General features: G+C 42.1%; 2 protein-coding genes across 4 annotated transcripts; one reads left to right on the forward strand and one right to left on the reverse strand.

The window, feature by feature from the left end:
* The first annotated feature begins 689 nt into the window (after window positions 1–689).
* Window positions 690–19,507, forward strand: LOC134434826 (kelch-like protein 28). Of its 2 annotated transcripts, XM_063183444.1 has the most exons (7): window positions 690–815; window positions 1,931–2,005; window positions 2,325–2,591; window positions 3,420–4,057; window positions 6,239–6,682; window positions 12,679–12,887; window positions 14,192–19,507. In XM_063183444.1, the coding sequence occupies exons 3-7, from the start codon at window positions 2,325–2,327 to the stop codon at window positions 14,353–14,355; spliced, it is 1,722 nt and encodes a 573-aa protein (XP_063039514.1). In that variant the 5' UTR covers window positions 690–815; window positions 1,931–2,005; the 3' UTR covers window positions 14,356–19,507. The 2 variants fall into 2 exon arrangements, with proteins under 2 accessions (XP_063039514.1, XP_063039513.1); XM_063183443.1 differs by lacking the exon at window positions 1,931–2,005.
* Window positions 19,508–20,035: 528 nt separating this feature from the next.
* c19h14orf28 (chromosome 19 C14orf28 homolog) lies at window positions 20,036–27,619 on the reverse strand. Of its 2 annotated transcripts, none has more exons than XM_063183449.1 (6): window positions 27,427–27,619; window positions 25,488–25,638; window positions 24,711–25,084; window positions 23,468–23,557; window positions 22,866–23,000; window positions 20,036–21,908 (listed from the first exon to the last, which is right to left on the reverse strand). In XM_063183449.1, the coding sequence occupies exons 1-6, from the start codon at window positions 27,510–27,512 to the stop codon at window positions 21,725–21,727; spliced, it is 1,020 nt and encodes a 339-aa protein (XP_063039519.1). In that variant the 5' UTR covers window positions 27,513–27,619; the 3' UTR covers window positions 20,036–21,724. The 2 variants fall into 2 exon arrangements, with proteins under 2 accessions (XP_063039519.1, XP_063039520.1); XM_063183450.1 differs by lacking the exon at window positions 27,427–27,619 and adding an exon at window positions 25,842–26,780.
* Window positions 27,620–27,932: the final 313 nt, after the last annotated feature.

A 27,932-nucleotide genomic window follows, 5' to 3' on the forward strand; every position in this document is an offset into this window, starting at 1 on the left:
CAAATTATATATATATATATATAGATGACTCGGAATGCTATTGCAAGTCATTGTAAGCTAAAACTGTCAGGTCAAGTCGAGTCTCAAGTCAATGGCGTACAAGTCGAGTCAAGTCACAAGTCATTCCTAATACAGTATTGGCAAGTCAAGTCTCAAGTCGAGTCATTTGTGACTCAAGTCACAAGTCAGTCCAAGTCACAAGTCACAAGTCACAAGTCCACATCTCTGGTATCCCAAACGAATATGTCTGTATAACCAGAATGCATTGAAATGGCAAAGTTAGCATGTGCGCTGCACAGCAAAAGCAGCAATGCACCATCTCAAATGCGGCTATGGGCAGGTTTCCACTTCTTGTAGATTAACTTGAAATGTGCATCATCATCAACTTGATTACTGACGAAACACACACACACACACACAATGCAAGTCTTTTATGTCATTATTCAAGGTAGGCTACACACGCGCGCACGCGCACACACACACACACACACACACACACACACACACACACACACACACACACACACACAATGTTCTTACATAGAATCATCACCCTCATGCATTCTTCATCTGTATCATGTTTGTAGGCCTATAAAATCCCTGATGGACACCTTTTGAGGTTACTTCTAGCCAATGAAAATGAGCTCTGTGAGTGTGGTCCAGAATTCCGGAAGTGACGTAGATTGATGCTGATTTGTGTTTGTTTTCTTAGCAGACGGCAAGGTAACGCTAGACAATTTTGTCGTTTTCGATGAAGAGAACTTCTCCAAGGCAATAAAAGTGACCGTTTCAGAACAGCAGCAGCATCAATACAGGTATTTGGTGTCTGTGTTCCTTCTGTTTTCTTGTCAGGCAACTTGGTATGTAGTGAATAATGTGCCTGCAATCCTCACGTCAGCTAGCAAATGGGGATGGTTGTCACAGGGACTAGGATAACTGGATTTCCTGCTAACATCGAGTATTGCTATTAATGGCTTTTTGGATAACGGACAGTTCCTGTGTTGTTCTTTTAAACAGTGATATCTAACGTTAATGTGTTTATAATGACTACTATTGCATTTTTCTAACAATGGCGACCGTTTCTTTTATTGTTGAACGATGCCACGGCATTCAGTGGGCTACAATATTTTCGAGTTAGCCAAATATCAAACCAAACGCTGTCAATGTCGATGTGAAAGCCTGTACTCAGTTACTTAGCATGACATTGTGTTAGTCCGTTTAGTGTAGAGGGTTGACAAATTGTGTTACGTGCAAGATAGTGCCATGCCAAAACGTCAGCTAACAAGCAACACGTTAGCGTTAGCATTAAATGGCTGAAGAGATTTCGGCTAGTGGTTAGAAAAATACAATATAATGAATATCTTTGTGTTGTATTTATTCCATAGCGAGTGTCGGTATCAAGAGTGTCAGTTGTACACTACAAGATGACATTGTTATGTCCTGATTTTATCCTATGACAAATGGTTCAATTGCTTCCTGGTTGTTAACTACCCTAGTACCCTGTTCGTTGGGCAGCACAATAACATTGATTAGCCGATAGACATAGCTGCAGAAGCAACTGACGTTAATTTACGCCTATATCTCTTTCTTCAATGTAGTTGATCATTTTCTCCATTATGGAGCATGATGCTTTGCTTGTGGTAATGTCAGTTTGTGTCTCACAGGAAGAAGTGAACTCGATAGATAGCTTGAAACTCAACGTCAGCCTTTTGTGTCTCCAAATTGTGTGACATTTGTTATGGACGCCAAGTTAATTTTCTTGGTTTAACTACTGAATTTTGCGGTTTGCTTTTGTGGCCACGAATCATCTGGGATGTATCAATGTCCGTTTGAAATAGTTCCCAAGTTGTTGTTCTCAAATGCAGCCTTGGCGTTCCTGAGACCATTCTGTCAAAGCGCATGATCAGTGATGCGCTAATTGTCTCTCCAGCACAGACAGCTCTGATGAACCACCTACATCACTGATCCCATTAGAGAAGGTGGTTGGATTGACTTCTTGCTCCAGGTATGAAGCGATTGGTGGGAATTTAAGGTTGAGCCTATAATCTGTTTGCTGCTCAGATAAATATGCCCCAAAAGGTATTGGGCCATTTCTCAAGACATCAGACACTCTTTGGACCCGACAAACTCAGATTTTCATACAATTAGATGTGCCTTTTTTGTGGCAAGGTAGAATCCTAGAATTGCATTTGCATGAATCTGGCATTAAAGCTATCCTATGCTTGCCTGGCTCTTGCCCGACCTGTATTTCTGCGCAGCTCCACTTCTATCTATCCATCATATCTATCATATCTATCTGTCTGTCTATCTGTCTATATGTGCAGATGGACCAGCAGCAGCAGGGCCAGTCCTACATGCTTGCCAGTCTGACGCGGCCCCACTCCGAGCAGCTGCTGCAGGGTCTTCAGCTGCTCCGCCAGGACCATGAGCTGTGTGACATTGTGCTGCGCGTGGGCGACTCCAAGATCCATGCTCACAAAGTAGTGCTGGCCAGCATCAGTCCCTACTTCAAGGCCATGTTCACCGGCAACCTGTCTGAGAAGGAGACCTCCGAGGTGGAGTTCCAGTGCATTGACGAAACCGCATTAAAGGTAATGCCATGCCATTGCACTTTTTGGGTCCCTCAGTTCTTTTTTTTTGGGGGGGGGGGGTGCCTTTATTTTGATAGGACAGTGTAGTAATGACAGGAAGTGAGTTGGGAGAGAGAGATGGAGAAGGGTCAGCAAAGGACCTGAGCCGGACTCGAACCCGGGTCAGTCGCGTAGTAGACGAGTGCCCTACCATTAAGCCATTGTTACTAGGGCCGGGTCCCTCAATTCATTGAGACTACTATTAAATTCTGTGTCTCCTCCAGGGCTCTAGTCTAGAGCTAGACTAACTTTTTTTGTTTTGCGTTGGTTGAACTGTGCACCTCAAACATTTTTAGGTGCTATTGCACCCAATCTACTAACTGCATTTCCTCTAATGTCTAATCATTGCTTGTTAAATTTGCACAACAGTATGCAAAATGGATTCAAAATGAGTTATTGCTTTCTAATTGGACAGGCTGATGTCACAGAAGTATGATTCTCATCGCATTGTTTTGGTGTTCCTTTTATTTATTTTTGGAGGAGTGTATATTTAATGAAAGCATTTCACGATGCCAATTACTCTTCCTGTGTTGTGTAGTCCTTATGAATATCCACCCAATTGGTTGTAAACAATACACTACACACACAGGTGTACGACTCTAGCCATACCAGCCGTTTATTTCACTGAACTGAACTCGCATCCCAGCATGCCCTGCACGAATATTGTTGTTATGTCGTCATCAAGCAGAATCAGGAAATATGAAAATCTGAAATATCAGCACAGGCAACAGAGCAGACATAACCCCCCCCCCTCCTTTTTTCTTCCCCCTGGCCTTCTGTGTAATGTAGGCCATCGTGGAGTACGCCTACACTGGTACAGTCTTCATCTCTCAGGAGACGGTGGAGTCGCTGCTGCCGGCTGCCAACCTCCTGCAGGTCAAGCTGGTCCTGAAGGAGTGCTGCAGCTTCCTCGAGGGCCAGCTGGACGCCGGGAACTGCATCGGCATCTCCCGCTTCGCAGAGACTTACGGCTGCCACGAACTCTGCCTGGCCGCCTCCAAATTCATCTGCGAGAACTTTGAGGAGGTGTGCCAAACGGAGGAGTTCTTTGAGCTGACGCGCACGGAGCTGGACGACATCGTCTCCAACGACTGCCTGAAGGTGGTGACGGAGGAGACGGTGTTCTACGCGCTGGAGTCGTGGATTAAGTACGACGTGAGCGAGCGCCAGCAGCACCTGTCCCAGCTCCTGCACTGCGTGCGGCTGCCGCTGCTCAGCGTCAAGTTCCTCACTCGCCTCTACGAGGCCAACCACTTAATCCGCGATGACCACGCCTGTAAGCACTTGCTGAACGAGGCTCTAAAGTACCACTTCATGCCAGAGCACCGCCTTTCCTACCAGACTGTGCTCTCCACAAGACCTCGGTGCGCCCCGAAGGTCCTGCTCGCCATCGGAGGCAAGACTGGACTCTTTGCTACGCTCGAGAGGTAACGACCAAACTTTCTTTTTGCAGATAAGAGTGTGGGACTGCCAACAAAAAAAAATGGTTAGAGAATTATACAAATAGTATGTTGCCTTAATTTCACTCAAAATGCAAAAAACTGCTCTGACAATTTTGTAATTCTGTTGAAGTATGAGGTCCTCTATCCACTTGAGTTTTAAATGGACACTGTGCTGGAAATGGTCAAAAAGGTACTGCAACTATGCTGCTTATTGAAATTGGGCTGCCTATTGCCAAATTTGATCTTTACATGAAAGTTTACTAAGTATTAAACAAATATTTTCTAGTATGGTCCAAGTACAGTCATTTTTGCAGCTAAAAATGGCTATTTTTGGAAATTCAAAATGGCGGACCATGGAGAAGATCCCACTTTTCATGTATGAAAAGTGCAATTTTTCCAGTCATAATGAATACTTAGAATTTGATGCTGGTGGTAAGTATTCATGAAAAAGGTAACATTAGTGAACGGGCAGCATGAATTCTGGAAATAAACGACTAAAAATCTCACACAGTGTCCCTTTAAATCGGTTGTAATAATAATAGGTGAAGTTCATATAGTGTGCAAATGATATTTTATGCAAATGACATTGTTCATTGATGTTCATCAGTAGTGAATATAAATGACGGTCATCTTAATAGTCAAGCAATTAGCAGTTAGAGTAGATCACATGTTTTTGAATGATCCTTCCAATGATGATTGTGTTTGGTGTTTTATTTTTAAGAAAAAGCTTGAAATGCACTGTTCCATCCAAAGTATTACGCAAAACAGAGTTTCAAAATGTTTAACTGTTGTAAAGACCTGAAAGTGGTCATTTGTGACATTAGTGGCATTAGCAGGACATACTGTAGTTAGATTAGTCACTGAGATCAAAAGCTATTTCAATCAAAGTACCTTACAGCTCATGTTGCATTACTGGATAGCTAACTTAATGCATTTTTGCATTACTGGATAGCTAATGCAATTTTGGAAAAAAGTTGTCAAAAAAATCCACAAGCTCTTCAATCTTCTGGATAGCCTTCCAAGAAAAGTTGAGGCTGTAATCAGGGTTGCCAGATGAAACTGATGATTTCCAGTCCAAAAATTGCTCAAAACCCGCCTGGAAGCACTAAATCCCGCCCAATTCAATTGAAACCGCCCAATCTGGCAACACTGGCTGTAATAGCGGCTAAAGGTGGACTGACATCATGTTGAACCCTATGGGTTAGGGATGGGATTGCAGTTAAAGGGGTATGCCACTATTTTGGGGCTTAATACAGTTAAAATCGTTGGCTGGGGTTTATAAAGGTGGTAAAGTGTCTTATTTTTCATGTAAGCCATTGCCTTGCTTTAAGACAAGTTAAAAGAGGGAGCATGTCGCTAAGCTAGTGAAAGTCAATGGATCCGTGTAGCATGCTGCTACACGGATCCATTGACTTTCACTAGCTTAGCGACATATTCCCTCTTTTAACTCGTCTTAAAGCAAGACAACACTTAACATGAAAAATAAGACACTTTACCACCTTTATAAACCCCAGCCAACGATTTTAACTGTATTAAGCCCCAAAAAAGTGGCATACCCCTTTAAGGTCATGTGTGAGTCAAGTCAGGTTACTGAATACTTTAGGCAGTATAGTTATGGTTTTGATTCTGAAAAGACATTGAACAGTCTTCCTTTTAGATTTGTAATGTTATTTTCCTGTAGAAATTGAATGAGCACTTGTGTTGTCTTGGATTGTTTTCCAGCAAGCAGACATGACACTGCATAGAACTGCATCTCATAGTAAAATGAAATAGTCTAAATTAAACAAACATGAACTTGTTATTGACCATTAAACATTCATGATGAAAGTACATCGAAGAGGGTCTGACGTTTTGATCTTTAGTGTATATTGGTTATAATGTAATGTAAATGTTATGAAATGTAGCAGGGCTTTTTCTAGGAATTTTTGGCATGAGGGAGCATTATGACAGGTTGCGGGGGGTGAAGGGGGGAATTTACTAGGGGCGCTCAAAAAAGTAATTTATATATATTAAAAAAAAAGAAGTAGGAGGGTGCACCCGCGGAGGTATGAGGGTGGAGCGCCCCTATTTCCCCGTTCAGAAAAAGCCCTGTGTAGTACAGATAATAATAAATACTACTACTACTACTACTACTACTACTACTAATAATAATACTTTTCTATATAGCATGGAGATGTACTTCCCCCAGACGGACTCGTGGATCGGCCTGGCGCCCCTCAGCGTCCCCCGCTACGAGTTTGGCGTGGCGGTGGTGGACCAGAAGGTGTACGTGGTGGGCGGCATCGCCACACACATGCGTCAGGGCATCAGCTACCGGCGGCACGAGAGCTCGGTGGAGCGCTGGGACCCTGACAGCAACACCTGGCTCTCGGTGGAGCGCATGGCTGAGTGCCGCAGCACACTGGGGCTGGTGGTGCTCGGGGGCGAGCTGTACGCGCTCGGCGGCTACGACGGCCAGTACTACCTGCAGTCTGTGGAGCGGTACTCGCCTAAGGTGAAGGAGTGGCAGCACGTGGCGCCCATGACGGAGTCGCGCAGCTGCTTCGCCACGGCCGTGCTAGACGGCATGATCTACGCCATCGGGGGCTATGGCCCTGCTCATATGAATAGGTGAGTACCATAGTTCCAGGGACCTCCCTGTGATGTTTGAAGTTGATTTATTGTTGTTGTTGTTGTTATTATTAGGACTTCACCCAGCAAATCCCACTTACTGTAATCCTAGTCCTCTTTATTGCTTGCTTATTGTCTGCCGTAAGTTTGGAAATTTGTGGAAATTTTAAAACGTTACTACTCCTCCTAGGGCTTCACTGTTCAAACACTTAAACGACCGGCCTGGTTTGGAGAGGGTACCTCTTGTCATTTTTTTGTTACTGACGATTTTGTGCGACTTCTTGTGCCCATTGAAAACAATGATGAAATGTATCTAGGAGGTCAGAGTGAGAAAAAGGTTTTTCAGCCATAAAATCTGAACATGGGTTAAACATTTGTGAACAATCCCTGGCTGCACGACCCTGACTGCGCACTGTTCAACCTCTGATTGTTGGAAACTGCTGTCGGTCCAAAAATGAGCTCACATGGTTGGCTGCTTAGCATCTTGCCCCTCCTCACAACACGAATGTTTAAAGAAAGACCCATGTATAAAGTGGATTGTTTGTCAGAGAGGTTGTGGTCTGACTGCAAATTTCTTTTGCAAATTCTCTATAGGTTTTGAATAACAGCAGTTTAAGTTAAACTTTAACATATAAGCCATTGGAATGACTCAGCAGTGTTCAGCATTAACTGTCAGTAGGCAGAATCGGAACAGTTGTTGCTCACTTTTTGCATTTTCTGCAAGAGTGCAGACTAGTTATTAGTGTATTATTGTGCACAGGATAGCCTAAATGTAGCCTTTATGTCTAGCTTGTGATAATTTCGTCTTTATTTTAATGGTCCAAGAATATGAAAAGTTTCCGTTTTGTGTATGTGTGCTAATTTGTTTTGTTTTGTTTTTGTTTTGTTTTTTATCCTAATCTTGTCAAAGTGAGGACTTGTGTCTAGTTATCCCTTTCTGAGAGGTTACAAATATGTTGGTCTCCAACTTTACAGTTGTGCCAGAGACATTCTATTTGGGAACTAAGAAAATCTTTGTAGAGAGCAGAGAGAGGGTCCAACGCACTCAGAAAAATAAAGGACTTTTAACTTTACTTCAAAGCGGGACATTAACTTAGAAAAATAAAGGACTTTTAACTTTACTTCAAAGCGGGACATTAACTTAGAAAAATAAAGGACTTTTAACTTTACTTCAGAGTGCCTCGGACCCTCTCTCTGCTCTCTACATGGATTCAAGATTCAAGATTAGTTTATTACGTCTTATTATAGGTTTGAAGCCTATAAAGAGTAAAAAAAAATGTGTTTTTTGTGTCCTCAAAAAGATTTAAAAAATAAAAATAAAAAAGAGGGGGGGTGCAGAGAAAGTGCCTTGTTGTCTTCAGCATGAATTCAGTAATCTGACTGCTTGTTGGAAGAAACTACTTTGGAGTCTAGTAGTGTGAGATTTCAGGCTTCTGTACCGTTTCCCAGATGGTAATATAGAAAACAGTTCAGTTGGGGTGACTAGGATCAGCCAAGATTGTGTTCCTTCCTGATGCTCCTTCCCTCGAGTAGCTCCAATATGGAGGGTAAGTCACAGCCGCATATGTTCTGAGCTGTACGTACAACCCTCTGAAGAGGTCTCCTGTTGGATTGAGAACAGTTCCCATACCATGCAATAATGGTCCCCGTCAGAATGTACTCAAACTGACCCATGATAGCTGGCATGTAGGAAATCAGACCAACACCTTAGTGCGAAAACATCCACATATAATGATGCTTGCATCATCATGCCCAACCGTCTTCACTGTGTATTATGGGTTGAATTCTTCATTTGCAGGATGTCCGGCAAACTGTCTGTGACCCTTAGACCCAAAAAGAACAATCTTATCTAATCTTATCTAATGGTGGTGCAAGTATCATGATGGGTATGTTTTTGTACTACGTTTGTACTATGATGTTGGTCCTATTTACTGCATACCAGGGATCATAGATCAGTTTGAGTACATCGGGATACTGGAATAAGTATACTGAAGAGGACTTACCTTTCACGTGGATGTTTCAACAAGACAATGACCCCAAACACACCAACAAGTGAGCAGAATCATGGTTCCAGACCAACCGCATCTAACTAATTCCCGGACCTTAATCCCATCGAAAACTTGTGGGTGGACATAAAAGATGCTGTTCATGAGGAAAAGCCAAGAAAAATGCAGAGGAATTGTGGAATGTAGTACAATTAACTAGGTCTGTGTTCAAAACATCCAATCGCGATCCAATATCGATTCACGTTCGAAAAGGGCGATATCGATTCACAACTTTGTGGATCGATCTTTTGCTGGTCATTATAGGCGCTATTTTCTCATCCACATCATGTAGCTCTCTTCCACAGTTTCCCACTTATTTCTCACATACCAAGGTATTTCATGTTTGTGTGGGCATCAAAGGCTGAGATATTTAGGTTTTTATAACCGGTCTTAGAATTCTAGGCATAAATGGGTTAAAGTGACAGCCCAGCAATACAAAAGATCGATATCGAATCGAATCGGATTGGATCGTGGATCGAATCTGATCGTAGCCTTCTGGATCGGAATTTAATCGATCCAGGACATTTGGATCAATTCCCAGCCCTACAGTTAACCTAGGCTGCACTACCCATTGACCGTTGCCAGGCTTTGGTTGATTCCATGCACCACAGATGCGAAACAGTTGTCCCAAACCATGGTTATGCAACTAAATATTAGTTTAGGAAGCTCATCAAAGGTGAATTGACAAGAATTTGTACAGAACATCTTAGAGTTTCCAAAGACAGATGTCAAGACTTTGGTTGATTCCATGCACCACAGATGCGAAACAGTTGTCCCAAACCATGGTTAAGCAACCAAATATTAGTTTAGGATGCTCAGCAAAGGTGAATTGACAAGAATTTCTTAGTTTGTACAGACCATCTTAGAGTTTCCAAAGACCGATGTCAACACTGCTATTTTTTTATCCCCGAAACGCGGAGCGTCGGGGATGTAATGGTTTTGCGTGCGCCGCGTCCGCCGCCGCCGCGTAAGGTCTTTCGTGTTAACGCGATAACTTTTGAACGGATGTTTGGATTTCTCCCAGATTTTTTGGGTGAATGCTCTAGGGCAGGTTCATGAACTGATTCGAGTTTGGAGGTCAACACTTTCAAGATGGCTGAATTCAAGATGGCCGAATTTTTGTTTGGTCCATAACTTCTGACCGGGTGGATGGATTTGTCCCAGATTTGGTGTGTGAATGCTCTAGGGTAGGTTCATGAACTGCTTCGAGTTGGGAGGTCAACACTTTCAAGATGGCTGAATTCAAGATGGACGAATTTTTGTTTGGTCCATAACTTCTGACCGGGTGGATGGATTTGTCCCAGATTTGGTGTGTGAATGCTCTAGGGTAGGTTCATGAACTGCTTCGAATTGGGAGGTCAACACTTTCAAGATGGCTGAATTCAAGATGGCCGAATTATTGTTTGGCCCATAACTACTGACCGGGTGGATGGATTTGTCCCAGATTTTGTGTGTGAATGCTCTAGGGTAGGTTCATGTCATGAACTGATTCGAGTTTGGAAGACAACACTTTCAAAATGGCGGAATTTTCATTTGGCCCATAACTTCTGACTGGGTGGATTGATTTGCCCGGTAACACCTTATTTTCATGGTTCACCATTTCAGTGAATCTACCATATTAGGTACAGTGTAATAACCAATGTAACAATATTTAATACCATGTAATACTAGTGTAATACCAGTGTAACAATATGCAATACCATGTAATACCACTTACGCACAAACACATGATGTAAGTTTAAAAAAATGACGGTGTTACACTGGTATAACATTGTATTAAATATTGTTACACTGGTTATTACACTGTACCTAATGTGGTATATCCACTGAACCATTAAAACAGTATTACCATTTGCCCCATTTTTTGCTTCATTTTCACAATAGTCGTTTGGTTTTAAGCCTATGCACGTCATGTCATGTCTGTATGTATCATATACGTTTACGAAATGGTGGACGGGAGTGGTAGGAATAATGGGGGACTGGAAGCGTCGCGTTTAGGGGATATACCTTAAGCCAGGGCTATTCAATTAGAATTTCATCTGGGCCACATTTCGAAACCAAGAACTGCAGTCGGGCCGCCCATTTTCAGACATCACGACCACTGAAATGACACTTAAAATCAGTAGTCCACAAACAAATTTTAAACATGTCCCTCTAACCTAAAACTTAACCACATTGAATGTGAATGTATAAGACGAGCAGAAGATTCACAAGCGAATAATGTGTTGTACTGCAGTAACAAAACTGAAATGTATACTGCTTCAGTTGGAGGCCTTGCCTGGGCCGCATGTGGACTGCATCTGGGCCGCATGTGGCCCCCGGGCCTCCAATTGAATAGCCCTGCCTTAAGCAGTCGAAGGCGACTGCACAGGCAGTCTAGTTTTGAACATGACATTTCTCCACTTTCTATGAATGAAGACACTACTACCCATCTGCTGCATCAGCAACCCCTTCACCACAACTGTTTACCTTAGATTCATTTCTTCTACTTTCATTGCTGTTTGCTAATTGCTGAACAGCAAAATGATTGAGATGGAGATCTAGATGTTTGTCGTCTACCAAGGTGCAAAAGTCCTTTTTGGCATGGTGCACCTCTCTTCTCTCCTAAACTACTCTGCTGTAAACTACAAGTGTTAAAACATTCTAAGTGTCTCTTGTCATCGACAATGTCTTCTCATCAAAATTAATGGTGATGGTGGAAAAAAACATATGGCCAGATCCTCTTGGGAACGACGATAAGTGCCAGTTTCTCCCCCTGAGATGTCTCCTTTGTCTTGGCTTCAACCACGTTGCCTACAGAGCTGCAGAGCTCTGTTGTTGTGGAGCCATCTCCTTGACACCACCTGAGTCTCTGCAGACACTTTGTTTTGATTGCAGACACACAGCCAAACACGCACACATGCTCGCTCTGTCTCACCAAATTTCCAAAGTGCATGCCCTGAAAGCCAGTTCTCTAGTTAAGTCCCCTGTAACTTTGTTATGGTTTCAGGAGGACCCTGCACTGCCAAGTTAATTCAAGACTGAAACTGTAACTGATGTGAGAGAAATACAGAGTTGCTTAGTCTCTTAATAAGTTAACCAATAGATGGGTTCTACATTTTTGTTTCCCGCTGGCTGCGTGCAACTCAACCTCTGATTGTTGGAAACCGCTGTCTGTCAAATAATTTGCTCACGTGGTTGCCAGTGTCTTGTCCCTCCTCACAACACTGTGTTTGTAAACGAAACAAAAACATGACTGACACGCCCCCTTAATATCAATTGCCACCATTATATATACATTTGGAATGGATATAAGTATTAAAATAGTGTAGGAAATAATATGCGCTGCTGCTGGTATGAATATGTCCTGAAATAAAATGATTGTCATTTCTTTTATTTGCAGCCTTCCAGAAGTAGATGAATATATTCAGATGTTCTTGCTCCACACATTACTTTAGCAAATGTCAATACTAGCTGGGTAAAATAATCGATTGAATCGATAATCGATCGATTTATTCGATAATCAATCCATTTCATTTAAAATTCACATAATCGATTCACAGGGCGCAAAATCGTTTTTTTTGGTTCTTTTTCTTTTTGTTTAATTTAGGTCTATGGAAAATACCCAGTAGGTATTAGTCAATTTGGCCTAGGCCTACTTATTACAAATTAGCAATCTGTTAACACTGTCAAGCTACAGCCCTTTGACATTTTTATATAAAAATAGGCAACAGCATCTTCGAAATCGAATCGATACAGGAACATGGCTGCAATACCCAGCCCTAGTCAATACCCTAAATGTGATGCGTGCGGGTGGGTGGGTGGACGGGCGGGCGGGCTTGCGTGTGTGTGTGTGTGTGTGTGTGTGTGTGTGTGTGTGTGTGTGTGTGTGTTTCAGTCTGTGTATTTCAGTATTTTTAACGGTCATCTGTTTTGTTGTGTTGTCTTTATGCACTTGGACTTACCACTCAGTGTTGAGCGCTACGACCCGAGTAAAGATGCCTGGGAAATGGTGGCCCCCATGGCAGACAAGCGCATCAACTTCGGGGTGGGGGTCATGCTGGGCTTCATCTTCGTGGTGGGGGGACACAACGGCGTCTCTCATCTCTCCAGCATCGAGCGCTACGACCCTTACCAGAACCAGTGGACAGTGTGTCGACCAATGAATGAGCCCCGCACAGGTAAATGAAGTGAACCCCCTCAATACACCATACCCGGCTCGCTGAGTTTATTTAATTACTTTATGGTCATGTTTCTTTTATTTGTGATGACATTACACCGACAGCAATGTAAATATATGCACAACACAAATATTTTTTTTACCATACTGTATGTTCTTACTATGTCTTTTGTTGTCCTGTGTTGCACTTTAATGTCTGTATGTCTTCTTGTCTATGTCTCTACCTAAACTATGTCTATGTCTGTGTCAGTGTTAATTTCGTCAACCATGACTATGACTAAAATATTTCGTCAAAGCCCTTTTTTGATTTTCGTCATTTAGAGTAAGACTAAGACTAAATTGGGAAGGCAATGACTAAAATATGACTAAGACTAAAATTGATTTTCGTCATTGTGACTAAGACTAAGACTACATTTTAAAAAACTGACTAAATTAACACTGGTTCTCTTTTTCTCTATTTTATTTAACACCAGTGTGTGAAGAAGTTTAATTCTGCACAGTGTGATATATGTTAAAGAGAAGCAGTGTATGGAGAAGGTTTATTCTGTACAGTCAATGATATACGTATGTTAAAAAGAGAAGCAGTGTGTGGAGAAGTTCTATTATGTACAGTGATGACTAAAATGACTAAAAATTGACTAAGACTAAAATTGATTTTCGTCACTTAGACAAAGACTAAGACTAAATTGGGAAGGCAATGACTAGAATATGACTAAGACTAAAATTGATTTTTGTCATTGTGACTAAGACTATGACTAAATCAAAAAAAGCTGACAAAATTAACACTGGTCTGTGTGGAAAGGAAACGTAATGACAATTCTTTGTATGACCGGTGCATGTAAAGAAATTAGACATTTCAGCATGAAATACACAGGTCTTCCAGAGATTTAAAAGGCTATTGTATTTGGTTATGCTTGTGTATTCAAGAGTCTTTGCTCTAGAGTTAGGGCTTCCGCACACCGGCTCCGACAAAGTGCTGAGCACTGCTCAGCTAAAATTCGATTCCATTGTTTTCAATAGAACCACGCACACTGGCGCCGATGTCCGCGGACATTCGCCGATGTCCGATAGCAATTAGAGACAAGTTCTATTTTGTCGGCGCCGCCCATTGACTATCAATGCAATGTTTGTGTGAAATTGGGTTTGGGGGTCCGAATTCTGTCGGAAGCAAAAGTGCGCCGCACTTTGTCGGAGCCGGTGTGCGGCCGTTCTTAATGGTGAAATCATGTGATGCGCTGCCCTGTGCCCTGTGCCCTGGCCTCAGATGTGACTGCGTGTGTGTTGTTGATTTGTTTTGTCTGGCAGGAGTTGGCGCTGCAGTGGTAGACGACTACCTGTACGTGGTGGGGGGCCACTCAGGCTCCTCCTACCTGAACACTGTGCAGCGCTACAACCCCATCACGGACAGTTGGCAGGACTCCAGTGGCATGATGTGCTGTCGCTGTAACTTTGGCCTTACTGCCCTTTGACCCTAGGGTCACCTGGGGGACAGACTCTCTTCACCGATGCACAGCAAGAAAGAAGGAGGGATTGAAAAAAAACGAATGGTTTTCTTTTGGGGTTTTCTTCTGTTATTCGTCCCCTAGATCAACCTCGTTTCGCTCTACAGCGGTGATTGATGGATAGATGGAGGGCAGACGGGCAGGCAGGCGAATGGAGTGGTAAAAGCTCGCCCCCTGTTGGACTGGAGGACAAAATGCATGCAGGATATTGAAGCTGACGAGCAAGCATCTGGGTCCAGAAAGATGACCAGAGTCCCGTTGGAGAAACGAGACGACAGAGGATGAGGAAGAACGCACAGATCGTCGCAGAACAGTCTTGAGACCTACAAAGAGAAGAACTAGTGTTGTGTTTTTCTCTCTTTGAGCCATTAACAGAATGATAGAATTCAGTGTCTTTGCTTTCATCAACATTTTATATATTTTTTTCTCATTTGTTGTGTTATGTTTTTGTTTACACAGTAGCACTGGATGTGTTTCTTAAGTTTCTCACTCCTGACATGCATGTCGTTTTGTCTTCTGTCATCGGTCTCTCAGCTCTAACCAGGGCGTTAGCTGTGGGGTGTGACCCATTTCCTAGTACAGTGTGGTCAAGGTGAGCATATTACTAATGTTCACCTCTTCCTGTATGCATGTTGGGCCAAGCAATTGATCAGCGTGGAAGTTTGTGTGTGTATAAGACAAAACACAACCGGTAGAGTGGTGGTGATTCTGCTGGCCAAGTTGTCTGCACTAAAAAAAGAAACAGTGCTTCACAAAAAAATTGAAAGAAAAAAAAACTAAATATTTATACGCACTTAATAAGGGCTGCCTTTATCTCACTCTTGTACCTCTCTCTCGAGTGATAGTGACACACACACACACAAACCATGGCGTGTGCCAAGAATAAGGGACGCGTTTGCTTATGTCTTTGAATCTACAAAATGCTAGAGAATAACAAATATATATTACCGGAAAGCCAAAATGTGATCATTTCTCTATGAAATTAAAGATATCTTACATCGTAAGGACAGGTTTGGAAATAAATATTTATTATTATTTTAGACTGGTAATGTATCTTTCCAATGTGTAAATGACCATTGTATATGCTGATACAAGGTTATTATTTGGAATGTTCCTGACTGATTCAGTTTAAAAAAAAAAAAAAATCCCAGACCTACAGACAGTTCCTATTAAGACATCTTTCCCCTGAAGTAGTTACCCAATGTATGAGAGTCCATGAATGTCAGCTTTCCTGGGAATACATTTGTTATCCCTCGTGTTTAGATTTGAAAATATAAGCATCTTAAAGGTGTCTCATCATATCTCGTACATGTGTGTGTGCGCGTACATACGTGTGTGCGTGCGTGCGTGCGTGCGTGTGTGCGTGCGTGCACGCGTGAGTGAACAAGAGAATATGTTCTCTAATGCATTGCCTGTAAATGTTTCCCGCACTGTGTGTTTGTGTGTGTGGTGATCATTCATGACATTGGTGGTTTGCAAGTTCTTTTCATTTAATTTCTGTCTTTTTTGTGGAAAAGTTCTAATACCACTGTAGTACTTGTAGTACAGCTAAACATTCACTCCTGTAGCACTTCATATTTCACCCCGTTTCCTCTTGTTTTGCTTTTAATCAGGTTATTTAATATGTGTATGTCTGAATGTGTGCTTTTGATCACCTGCATGAAACTGGATCTTGCTTAGTTTTACCATACTACTTTGCCATGTCTCATCTTGTCACTTGTTTAAATACTAAATACTTTAATGGTGCTATTTTTTAGGATTCAGGATTCAGCTTTTGTGTCAAAGTGTAGGATTTACTTCATGGTATGGCATTGTTTATGTTGTGGTAATTGGGTCACTTTTCAACCTGTCTGAGAGGATAAAAGCTTGCTTTACAAATCCATGCAATAATTGTGTACGCGTGTGTGCGTGCGTGCATGCGTGCCTGTAAATGTGTTTTTTTTTTCTTCACCATATAGAAAAGGTCACAGTTCTTGATGTAAAACAGACTCCAAGCTGATGTTGGCCAGACATCTATTCATCCTTTTTTATAGTTTGGCTATGGATAGCTGTAGGTCTGTGCCAGTCAGTCAAGACGATGGCCGTTTCCCAATGTCTAGTGTGCATCCTTCGAAGTGTATTAGCCTTCGCAAAAACACGGCCAGTGATTGTATACTCTTTGGTGAACTCTGCGGAGTATCCAATCACTGGGCGTGACTTATTAGGCTGACGCACTACCAAGGCTCATACACTTGACATTGGGAAATGGTGACTGTGTCTTGATTTGACATTATTTTCCCACCTGTGTCTTGAATGGACATTATGTTCTCACCTGTGTTTGATTGGAGTTGCCCTCTTGTGTCTTCTAGAGGGGCTCCTCCAGCTTGAGGCAATTCCACTATTCTCATTCAATCCCACCCCCGTCTCTTTAGATGGAACATTTCGCCTGTTTAGTCAGCAGCATTTCAACAAATGTGCTGCTTATTTACTGGTTATACTTAGAAACGGTCCTTGTTCTTACCTGTATCTGTATTATCTGTGTGTCTCCAGAAAGAAATTAGTCACTGTTTTTAGTTTTACACTTAACAAATGCACACTGGCCTTCTGAGAACAAGTGCCAAAATACACCTTTTTTTCTTTTTTCTTTTTTTGAGCTCAGCAAGCTTACATGTTACATTCAGCATTTTGCATTTGGCTTGATGGAAGGGGCATTTAGAGTAACTGTAGTAAGGTAGTAAGTTTTACATAAGGGAGTTTATGCAGTATAATTTCTCAACCCCAACATGAGGCAAACAAGATGCCCAGAAACGCATCCAATTTCGTGAGAACATTGTGTGTGAATAGTTTCATCATATAGTACCATTTCTATTACAGTTAAGGTGGGTTGGGACTTGAAAATGTGAGCTGGTATGCGTAGGTTAATGTACCAAACCATTTGATACTTTTAATATCAATATGTTGTACATGGTAAAAATTAATTGTCCCCAGGATGTATGGCATTTCAAGACAATGCAATAAGACAATTCTTCTACAAGCAGAGATATGTTCTTTGTGTGTTCATGAAGCCAAGGTGTTTCTGGTTACAGCTATGATCCACTGTGTGGCATGTCTGTGTTTGTCAGTGACTGCTAATCGTCAGGTGAAGGCAAATGTCTGGAAATCGTGGTGTGAGCTTCATTTTGTTTGTTGGTGTTCAAGTCATGTTTTTTTTTTTTTACTTATTTTCTACATTTTATTTTGTACACTTTGTTCTTAACTTATTTGGTAGATACTAACAAAACTGCATTTATAGCGTCTTCTCGTACTTGTACGAGTAACCTGAAGCGCTTTACATTGAATGCCTCATATTCACCCATTCACTGGTTGCAAAGGCTACTGTGCCAGATGTAATTCTGCACACCGGGACCAGTTTGGACTGATCATGCTCGAGGACAACCACGCCTAGCCAGGAGGAGGAATCAAATCAGCTGTGATTGCTGTGTGACTAACAGACTGACAGCCATTCCGGGCTCCTTTTAGAGATCCCAACTTCATGACACGTCACTCAGCACATGTCTTTTTGCCGTCATTGTTTGAAGATTTTTGTTAAAAATTTTTTTGTTTTAATCCATTTGTTTTTTGGTTTTTTTTAATCCATGTAGACGGGGCTGAATGCTACATGCATGTCTTGTTTTGTTCTGAAGAAGCTTGGAGGTCAGCTTTGTGAAGGGATTCATACCCCAGAGCTATCACAGAAGGCGTTACACCTTAGCCTGGTTCTCACCGACGTTGAGAACCAGGCTAGTTACACCTGACCATCTGGATGAAATAATGTTCTGCTAGAGAAATTACTCTCTAATTACTAAAATGTTTTACTTGTTAACATGGACTACTTTACTTTTATTTTTACATGTAGCCTTATTTGGTTTAAATTTACTTCACATTTTGCCATCCCTAAGTATGATTTGATTGCTTTATGCACAACATCCCTTATCTAAAGAAAAATCATGTCTATTAGCCTATTCCTGACATTGGTGTTAAACCACTGTAAACTACCCTACCAATAAGATGTTAGCAGGCACTGACATGAGTCAGCTTATTTGAAAACTTCAGTTTGTTTTATTTGTAAAACAAATCTAAATTACATTCCTCTTCATTATTGTGTTATGTTATGTTACAAAAAAAAAATCAATCAAATATATGTTTGTGGGTGTAGCGTGGCAAAAAGTCGTAGGCCTATGAATATTTTTGCAAGGCACTACCGCCTTACCACCCTTCACTTTGATTTCAAATGGGAGATGGGTCATGCTTGAGAAATGGACAAACAAATCAGTAAGCTCACCTAATTTCTAGATATCCATCCATGGATATTATTTAAGTCTACTACTTTTCTATGTCCAACAAAATGTGTCATAACACCCCCCCCCCCCCCCCATAACCACCGCACACACACACAGACATTGCTGAGAGGGTGGTCAGGTTGGGTTTTTATTTTGTTTGTTTTTTTTGTTTGTCAATGTATATTGTTGTGAAAAACGAATCTAAATCTGAAAACGTGAAACTGCAAAATGAAGGGATATGTGTGTACCATATGTTTCCTGATAGGTGTGTATGAATGTCTGTTTGTATAATGTGTGTATATAATATACGGATTCTATTACCATGTCCTGTTTTGCCACTTTTCACCCAAGTGCTTTTCTAAAAATGTGTAAAATAAGAAAGAGAAAGAAAAAAAGAATAATGATATTAAAGTTAAGGACCTACGTATACATAGTGACTAGATTTGGGGTTGCAACTTAAGAAAACATAACAAAAAAAACCTTGATGTCAATGTTTAGCCAAACGTCAAAATCTTGTTTTTACATTTCACGTCATCATGTCTGATCATTGTTTGGAAATAAGCTTGGCAGTTGATTATTACTGGAATTAGGAGATTGGAGTTAGCTTGGTGGTCACATCTCTGTGGACTGCACCACTAGGTTGGACACATCTGCTGATGATGATCAGTCAGTCAGTCCAGTCTTAGTCTATTACTACTTCCTAACTAGAAGCAGCACAATCATTAACTGGTTAATCAATTTTGATTTTTGCTAGTTTATTTATTTATGTGTGGTGTACATATGTGGAGTTAATACATAATAAATGCCTGCCTTACAAGGTTGCTCGCTGGTCATCTTCACTTTCTCATCCTCCTCATCTTGGTGGCTCAGACCAGGGGTGAGTTTCTCAAAAGAGAAGTTGTTAGCCTGTTAGCAACTTCGGTAGTTGCCAATGGGAAAATGCATTGAAAACAATAAAGTAGCTAATGTAGTAAGCAACTTTGGTTTTGAGAAATTCACCCCAGAGCCGTAGATAAGAATTCAGAGTTGTGACAACCCTGGTACAGGAAGTCGGTTGGTGACATGATTCCTATAAATTCAAATAATTCTAGACAGTGTCTTTCTTTTGCTTAAAGACTAACACAGAGCCACTACATAACAAGCAAAGATGACATTAAAATGAATTACATTTTCCTTTACTGCACTTTATGTGTTCACTCGCTTCCTGGAACTCTTTTGGAACTATGTTCATGGAGATCTGTGTGTTAAAGGCTTCATGAGCCGCCATCTTTGTGTAGAAATGGAACACGGAGGTCAATAAGATTGGCTGAACTCTTGCTCAGACAAACAAAGTCAAACAGACAGATGACTGTAGTGTACGCAAAAATAATTTTAATGCTTAAAAAATGTCTTTAAAAAAACAAAGGGGTGCATAGGTTGTTGCACAGTAGGAACCAGGTCATAATCCTGATAAGCCAATTGCAGTACATGTGGCAAAAGAGGACCTAGACCAGAGGTGTCAAACTCAAATTCACAGCAGGCCGAAATCAAAATCTGGCGTGAAGTCACGGCCCGAATTCAAAATATATATTTTTTAAATGCACATAAAGTACATCGTGCGTACAGTAGGCTACACACGCTTAATACGTACCCTGATGAGGATGCAGATGGGGTATTGCCTGATGGGGCAGATGCCTGTTTAATATTTGCTGAAAATACTCAACTACATTGTAACAACATTGCTATGACATTACTGAGAGCCTTAACATTAAGACATAACCATTACTATTTTGGTGACAGTAAGGTTATAACATGGGCTCTGCGCTAAGGAGTTAAAGCTAGGCAGATATCACATATCCATCGTATATAAGCCCTACTTGTACTGTCATATACTGCTTTGTGCAGATTTGTGCTGTTACACTAGTACTTTACCCATTCATAAATCTTGTGATGCACACATTTTGACTTAAAGTCATATGTTCTATATATTAATGGTATATGTTGTGGGCCAACTGTAATACACAATTGAAATGATTTTGAACGCCAAATAGAACTGCTCCACGGGCCAAAGTTGGGTCACAGGGCCCGAGTTTGACATCCCTGGCCTAGATAATCTTGAATAGTCACTGAATCAATAGCACAACTTATTTTTATTTTAGTTTTTATTTATTTTTAAAAAAGGGACCCATCCATGCACGGTAGTGTAGATGAGGCCAAAATGAACCCCCAAAGTTAACCAGGTTAACCCTGCGCTTACTCTTCAGCCTGTACTTGATACCCCAGAACTATTATAGTCCATAAAACAACATTTCTTGGATTCCAAGCATGCAGATCAAATATAAAAAAATGGCTTTGGCTTGATTCACCTTGGCTTATTTTTAAAGACACATCATGGACAGAATCCAAACGCAATTGGTGAAATATCAAGGAAGGAATTATCAAAAATGCCATAAATAGCAAGTATACGCAAATCTGGGCAGAGATCGCCTACAAAACAAAGGATGCATATATTGTTAAAAAAAGACAGACAGGGGGCATAGAAACATGTAGAAATGCAGTAATTGTCTTGTAGTCAATGCTCAATGCAAGAATAGCTGCAGAAGAAACAGAGAGGAGGAGAGAAGGCATCTTTCACATCATTCTGTTCTGCGACGGCAAAAGCCGCTCCAACCCTGACCTGCATCATCTGTGCACATTGTTGTAGGTGTGGCAGCAGCAGCCGGTAATATTGCTATTTTGTTCCTCTAAGGCATCCCCCAAAAAGCCCAACTCCATTGCCAGACTGGGGTGCGTGCAGGGGGGTCCATCTGAAGTGTAGTTTAACTCCTTGACTATTGGAAAAGAGGATTCCGCAAAACGACTGTGCATACTGTGCAGTGAATGCGCAGGGAATCCATACTTGCGTGGCCATCAGCACACTAAAATACAGGTATACGTTTAAGAGGTTGCGCGAACCACATTGAAATGTACAAGGGGGTTTGCAGGGGGAGAAATTCTGGGAACCACTGCTCAAAGGCATCCTCCAAAAGCCTAACTCCATTGCCACTGGCCACGGCAGGTCACTTGTCTGAACAACGGACATAGACAAGAGAAGAGAGGAGCAGGAGCTCTGGTGGCTTGTTGAGCAGGATTAGGTTATCACTGCGGAGGCCGTCGTAGTGCATCCAAGAGCCGTCGATCTGGAAGGCTGCAGAGTAGTGGTGCTCATCCCTGTTGAAGAGTGTGGCGCCCTCTAGAGAGTATCTGAGAAAACACAATTTATATTGTTGTCAGCCAACAAGTTTTCTATGGTATTAAAGTGCAGCGCTGGTCACCACGATTATGGTGAGGACATAGTGATTATGATAATGGTAAGGACATAGTAATTATGATAATGGTGTGGACATGGTGTTTGGGTGAGGGCTGGGCTGGGCGGCAGGCTGGTTGCAGTTCATCTGAAAACAGTATAGAACAGGGGTGGGGAACCTATGTCTCGAGGGCTCTTTACAGCCCTTGAGGCCGTTTTATCCAGCCCCCGATATAAATGTAATGTTATGCAGCTTCACATTAGCCTCGCGAGCCATCCTACGTACTTCCGCCAAAGGATTGGCTCCACTACTGTAGTCTGGCCGTGCTTCTCTGTGGAGTGCCTGGAGCAGTAGAATTTTGATCGCAACGCCCCCCCAGAAAGCAGCCAATCATCGAATACGCCCCCCACGTGGGGGCGAAAGGGGGAGGACGCTCGTGACAATGACGTACACATCTGCGCCAGAGCCATTGGTCTGCGCTATGTTGTTGTTGAGTAACTGCCAGCGATTGGGTGAGAGGGATCATTTCAAACCATAACTGAGTGCAAACTTCCTGCTCCCTACAATCGCTTCAGAGCAAACAAATGCCAGACCATAAATATGAAATGAAATGGTAGTATTATGGGATGGTCAGGACCAGGCTAGCTTCACATGAAATATGACATATTTTGTACAGGAATCTTAGAAATTACATTTGCAATACAATTAAGTTATATTCAGGGGACCTAGAGAAGATGGGGTCTGTTTTAAAAGGTGGCTACCTTCAATATAGGCCTAAAGTACAGGGGTTTGTATTCTGGTTTGTGTTCATAGTACGGCCCTCGGAGGACTTTTATGGCCCTTGGAGGAATTCCAAGTGGCCCCTCGAATGAAAAAGCTTCCGCACCCCTGCTACAGGAGGTGAGTGGTGTACCTGTGCTGAGATAGTGCCAAGCGGTAGGGCACATAGGACAACTCCTCTGACTTCCACATCTCCATGTTGAGAATAACAAAGGGTGGGGGTCCATGGCAGAAGACCCGCTGGGACACTTCCCGAAGACCACTGCAGCTGAACACAGCGCAGAGAAAAGGGGAGGCAAGAGATTAAAACAAAGTTAAAACTACTCGTCAGCGACACACTAGCCGCTGCCTGCTGCTAACATAGCAGAGTTGGGACCAATTTTTCGTGTAATTTTTTCACATATAATATACACATATAAATGCAAAACATTGAATATATTCAGACTTGGCATGCTATTGCAAGTCATTACAAGCTAAAACGGTCAAGTCAAGTCAAGTCTCTCCAGTCAAGAGTGTCCAAGTTCGAGTCAAGTCACAAGTCATTCCTAATATTGCCATGTCAAGTCTCAAATCAAGTCATTTGTGACTCAAATCTGACTCAAGTTCAAGTCACAAGTCGACATACATCTCTGCCAGAGTATTGTGGAAAATGTACGGTATTTTATTCCTTCCTATGCATGCCTGATAGCTTAGGAATAGGAATGCACTAGATTTGGCATAGAGTGAACGTCTTACCCAAACTCTTGACACAGCACAATCCTGGGGCAGAAAAACTCATCTACAGCTGACTGGATAGGGTCCCTCTGAGGCAGCTGATGTGGGGGGCTGTGGGGGAAAAGGAATGGAAAAATGAACTTAGTTTAGTTTAGTTCAACAGGGACCATGCACAATACACATTGATTACAGAAGTAAAATAAAAAGATGGCTTGTGCCAGATTATAGCTATATAGCTAATTTCCATCTGCAGTCCCTGGACAGGTAAAACAAATATTAAAATACAGTAACATAAACAAAATATAAACAAGTAAGCACATCCATAGGCCATGGGTCATACCACAACCCCCCCCCCCACACACACACACACACACACACACACACACACACACCCCATCGAAATATCAACATCTAACCGTGCAAACATGTTTTTCAGGATACACAGATGATTGTAGAGATTAACATCCATCAGTCTCATAAAAAGATGTAATCGTACCCAAAATACTAATGCTAATGTTGAGTGTCAGGTGGGGTAATCTCTAACACTGCTCTATTACTACTGTAAGTGGTTTATAAATACATTTGATGATATTTTTGTTTGGTACCATAGACTTGTATTGCTATGTAATGCTATTGGCTTATGCTGTTCAACTAGGCAATGCAAACACAGAGAATAAAAACCCTATGCATCATCATATTTTACTAGGGCTTACAGTAACTACATATGAGCAATTTCTTGAAATGAGGTGGACTGTTCCTTTAATATTGGTGCCAGATTCATGACAAAGCAGTTCTAGGCAGTGTTGCCAGATTGGGAGGTTTCCTGCCCAATTGGGCTGCTTGGGATGGCCGTCTGCGGGTAAAAATGGCATTCAGTAGAAAGAAAAAACACCCACATTTTGGCCATAGAAATCAATAGAATTAGGCAGGATTTAGTGCTTCCAGGAGGGCTTTGAACTTTTCTCGGGCTGGAAATAATCAGCCTCATCTGGCAACCCTGGTTCTGGGGTTCTATCTTACCACTAAAAGAAGACACACTGAGTAGCACTTCCCGCAAAGATTCTGATTTCATGTGACATGACCCTGGTCATTGCTTTTTGTGGAAGTGTTTTAAGTCTATGTTGAGTACAAATGCAGTGTATGTCTTCTGAAGGCCTAGAATGAGCACAGCAAAATGCTGCAATAGCACTCTGATTGACTGAGGCATTGTCATGACAATGCATGGCCTAAAATTAAACACAAGCAACTTCACCACATGAAATACCTGATGGTAATGCTCTTCTCGAGGAATTCTTGGAAGCGCGACGGACAACTCCAATTGTTGCACAGGCTCTCTTGAATGGTAGACATGAGGTCCTCAAGGTTCTTGGTGAAGTTTTCGTGCTCGTTCCCAAACAGGTCGATCTCCAAGGCGGTCTGGTGGATGACCGAGCGATACTGCTGCTTGGACATGCGGTCCAGGATCCACAGCATCTTGACAGTGGTGTAGTCGTACGAGTCCATGAGATGCAGGAAGTGGTCCACAAACTCCCGCCCCAGAAACACAGCCACCTCCCGTGGGAAAGTCTGGTTGTCCCGCAGGATCACGTACAGGAGCATGAGGAAGCCATCGATGGTGCAGGTGTTCTTCAGACTCACCTTCACGTAAAGATAGGGGTGTAATGGTACACAAAAATCATGGTTCGGTACTACTACGTACCGGTACTTGGGGTCATGGTTCGGTACGTTTTCGGTACAGTATATGGGATCAAAATGGCTAAAAAAACGTTTTCTTCCTCAGCACGTGCATTACACCAAAATATTGTCACAATACAAAAAGTAACCACAGTCGAAGTGCTGCATTTTATCAATAAGTTAAATGATTTTTAAATACTAGGTAGGCTACATTGGAATTTAATTTAAAATTCATTTAATTTTACATTTTAATTCATTCCTTTTAAGCAGCAAGATAATCAAAACATTTCAAATGTTTTTAATGATGAATATCATGTAGGAAAGTTAAAAGAATTATATTACTATGCATACTTTTCTTCAGGCTCACCTTGACGTACAGAGGGATGCAGGAGATGGCCTTGCGGCCTGCCCGGATGGAATACATGCCTCCCCAGGGCAGGACAGGCCGCCAGAAGGAGCGGTCCTCTTCATTATTGTTGCTGAGGGATGCCCGGATCTCCTCAAACAAGGTTTTGGCCCTTATCAACACACGGCACACAAACAAGTGGGAAAAAAAAGTTACACTTCATCTGACTATCTATGGATACTCTTCAGAGAACACATCATGAAAGAAAGCCGAGAGTTAAAGCCCAACTGGGAAACTCCAACTCCCATTGTCATTGTGACACAGCACTCCACACCACAGCACAATGCACACAACAGAATTGTATTTATGCCTCACCTGTGCAAGGGGGCAGCCCCCATTGGCTCTCAGAAAGGGAGCAGTGGGGCGGGACGGTACCATGCTCAGGGTACCTCAGTCATGGAGGAGGATGAGGGAGAGCACTGGTTAATTACTCCTCCCACTAACCTGGCGGGTCGGGAGTCGAAACCTTTGGGCTACAAGTCTGAGACCCTAACCGCGTACCCATGACTGCCCATAGGGATCAGGATTGTACAGGTAGCTGTCAATACCTGCTGGGCATTGCTGCCTAGATTGTACAGGTAGCTGTTAATACCTGCTGGGCATTGCTATCTGTCGCACCTCCTCCGGTGCCCATGGGTCAGCGAGAGAAAATAAGACTTGTGACACAAACATCTTTATTGTATCAATTACTAGACAAACATAGGGAATACACATTCATAATGCATCCACAGGAGGTGCCTTCCTCCATACCATTAAGCTTTGACCAGCATGACCATAATAGTAGGCTATATGACATGATGTTCACAATTTATGTGGGAACCTGTAGCCTAATGGCTATGGACTTTGTCTTGGAATCAGAGGGTTGAGGATTCAAATCCAATACCAGCCATAGCTGAAGTGTACAAGAGAAAGGCACCCAACCCCTCAATGCTCCTGTAACCAATACCCTGCAATAAAGTGTAAATAACCATGGATTTAAGTGTCAAGGAAGTGTAATGTGATCATATGTACAGATACTGGTAGATCTTGACTTAATTTGTGAAAAAACTGTTCCTATACTCAATGCATAAGAGAGCAGATAAAGACCTACATATTTTTCAACTTGTAACATGTCCCTAAAACACAACCTGCATCCAACACCTAGTCATGCAGCTATATGCCAACAATAAGCAGCACATCTTTCCAACTCAACAACTAATCAGGAAGGTCGTGATAGTAGCATTACATTTCTACACATACAGTATGCATGCTGCTCTAGTCCAGTGGTTCCCAACCTATGGGTCGGGACCCCCCTTATGGGTCGCCAAAGATCCACAGGGGGTCGCGGAGCCCTCTTGATTTTAAGGGGTTTCGTTTTAAATGTATATAGCCCATGTTGAATAAAAGAAAAAGAATTTAACTAATAAATGCATAGACGCAACAAATTGTAAGTGCTACATTAAACATTTATTTTATATTTGACCAAAGACGAATTGAGGAATAAAATAACTAAAATAAGTTTTCGCAGGAAACAGAGGGCATCTTGTGACTCCGTCTTGTGCGGGCGCTCGCGTGGTTGGGTCACCAAAGCTTACAATAGTGAAAACATGGGTCCCTTAAGAAAAAGGTTGGGAACCACTGCTCTAGTCTAAAAGATTTGGACAACTTCATGCATGATTGATAGCGTTTGACGTTTCAGTCGATGCAATGCAAAGCACAACCCCATGGTTGTGGAGTGGTGATGTAAACAGGCAGGAACTGCATTCAACTTGTCTTGCCTTACAAATCATGCATCTTTCTAGATATGATAACAACATTGATCTAGTGCGGTAATTAGTCATTCAAGAGAATAAGATTAAGGAAATTGTGGGGGTGTTGGCGTGCTATCTATGTGCACGAGCTAACGCCATAAAAATGTTACCGTTCAATCTGTACCCCTTCGCCGGGATTTGGTATTAAAATGTTGAAGTCTTCGGGCTCATTTAAAGAGCAAAAATGACTCTCCATCCTCTTTTGAATATCTTCATGTCTTTAAAAAGATAGAAAGCCAAAATAGTTGCCTGTGTTTTGGATCTGCTACTCATCAACCACAATAGCTGCCTGCAAACATCCTGCTGTCGCTAGCGCTAGGCACGCCCACTTTCCAACCCCGCCCCACACACACACGTGACGAGGGAGGAGATAGAATACAGGCGCAGGAATCCAGGAAGCGATGTTAAAATCATATCAATCAATAATAATACCTGGTCATAGCACTATACAGTAGACAGTGCTGTATATTGCATTGGTAGCCTGAGAAATACCATGTTGCTTTGCACAATCGTCCCGATCTGAAAGACAGCATGGCAGCTACCCTGAGCGTGGGAGCATCACTTCAGTGTAGTGGTCTAGTGGTGTGACTGCTGCCAGTGCAATGTGGTGAACTAT

This window comes from Engraulis encrasicolus, chromosome 19 (assembly GCF_034702125.1).
Source record: "Engraulis encrasicolus isolate BLACKSEA-1 chromosome 19, IST_EnEncr_1.0, whole genome shotgun sequence".
Classification (NCBI taxonomy): domain Eukaryota; kingdom Metazoa; phylum Chordata; class Actinopteri; order Clupeiformes; family Engraulidae; genus Engraulis; species Engraulis encrasicolus.

Excerpts from the sequence above, each read along its gene's own strand:
- LOC134434826 (XM_063183444.1), top strand. The coding sequence starts at position 2,325 with ATGGACCAGCAGCAGCAGGGCCAGTCCTACATGCTTGCCAGTCTGACG. Across the intron at positions 2,592-3,419 it reads TTGACGAAACCGCATTAAAG|GCCATCGTGGAGTACGCCTA; the intron begins GTAATGCCATGC and ends TGTGTAATGTAG. Across the intron at positions 4,058-6,238 it reads CTCTTTGCTACGCTCGAGAG|CATGGAGATGTACTTCCCCC; the intron begins GTAACGACCAAA and ends TTTTCTATATAG.
- c19h14orf28 (XM_063183449.1), bottom strand. The coding sequence starts at position 27,512 with ATGGAGAGTCATTTTTGCTCTTTAAATGAGCCCGAAGACTTCAACATT. Across the intron at positions 25,085-25,487 it reads GCATCCCTCTGTACGTCAAG|GTGAGTCTGAAGAACACCTG; the intron begins GTGAGCCTGAAG and ends CTTTACGTGAAG. Across the intron at positions 23,558-24,710 it reads GAGAAGAGCATTACCATCAG|CCCCCCACATCAGCTGCCTC; the intron begins GTATTTCATGTG and ends TTTCCCCCACAG.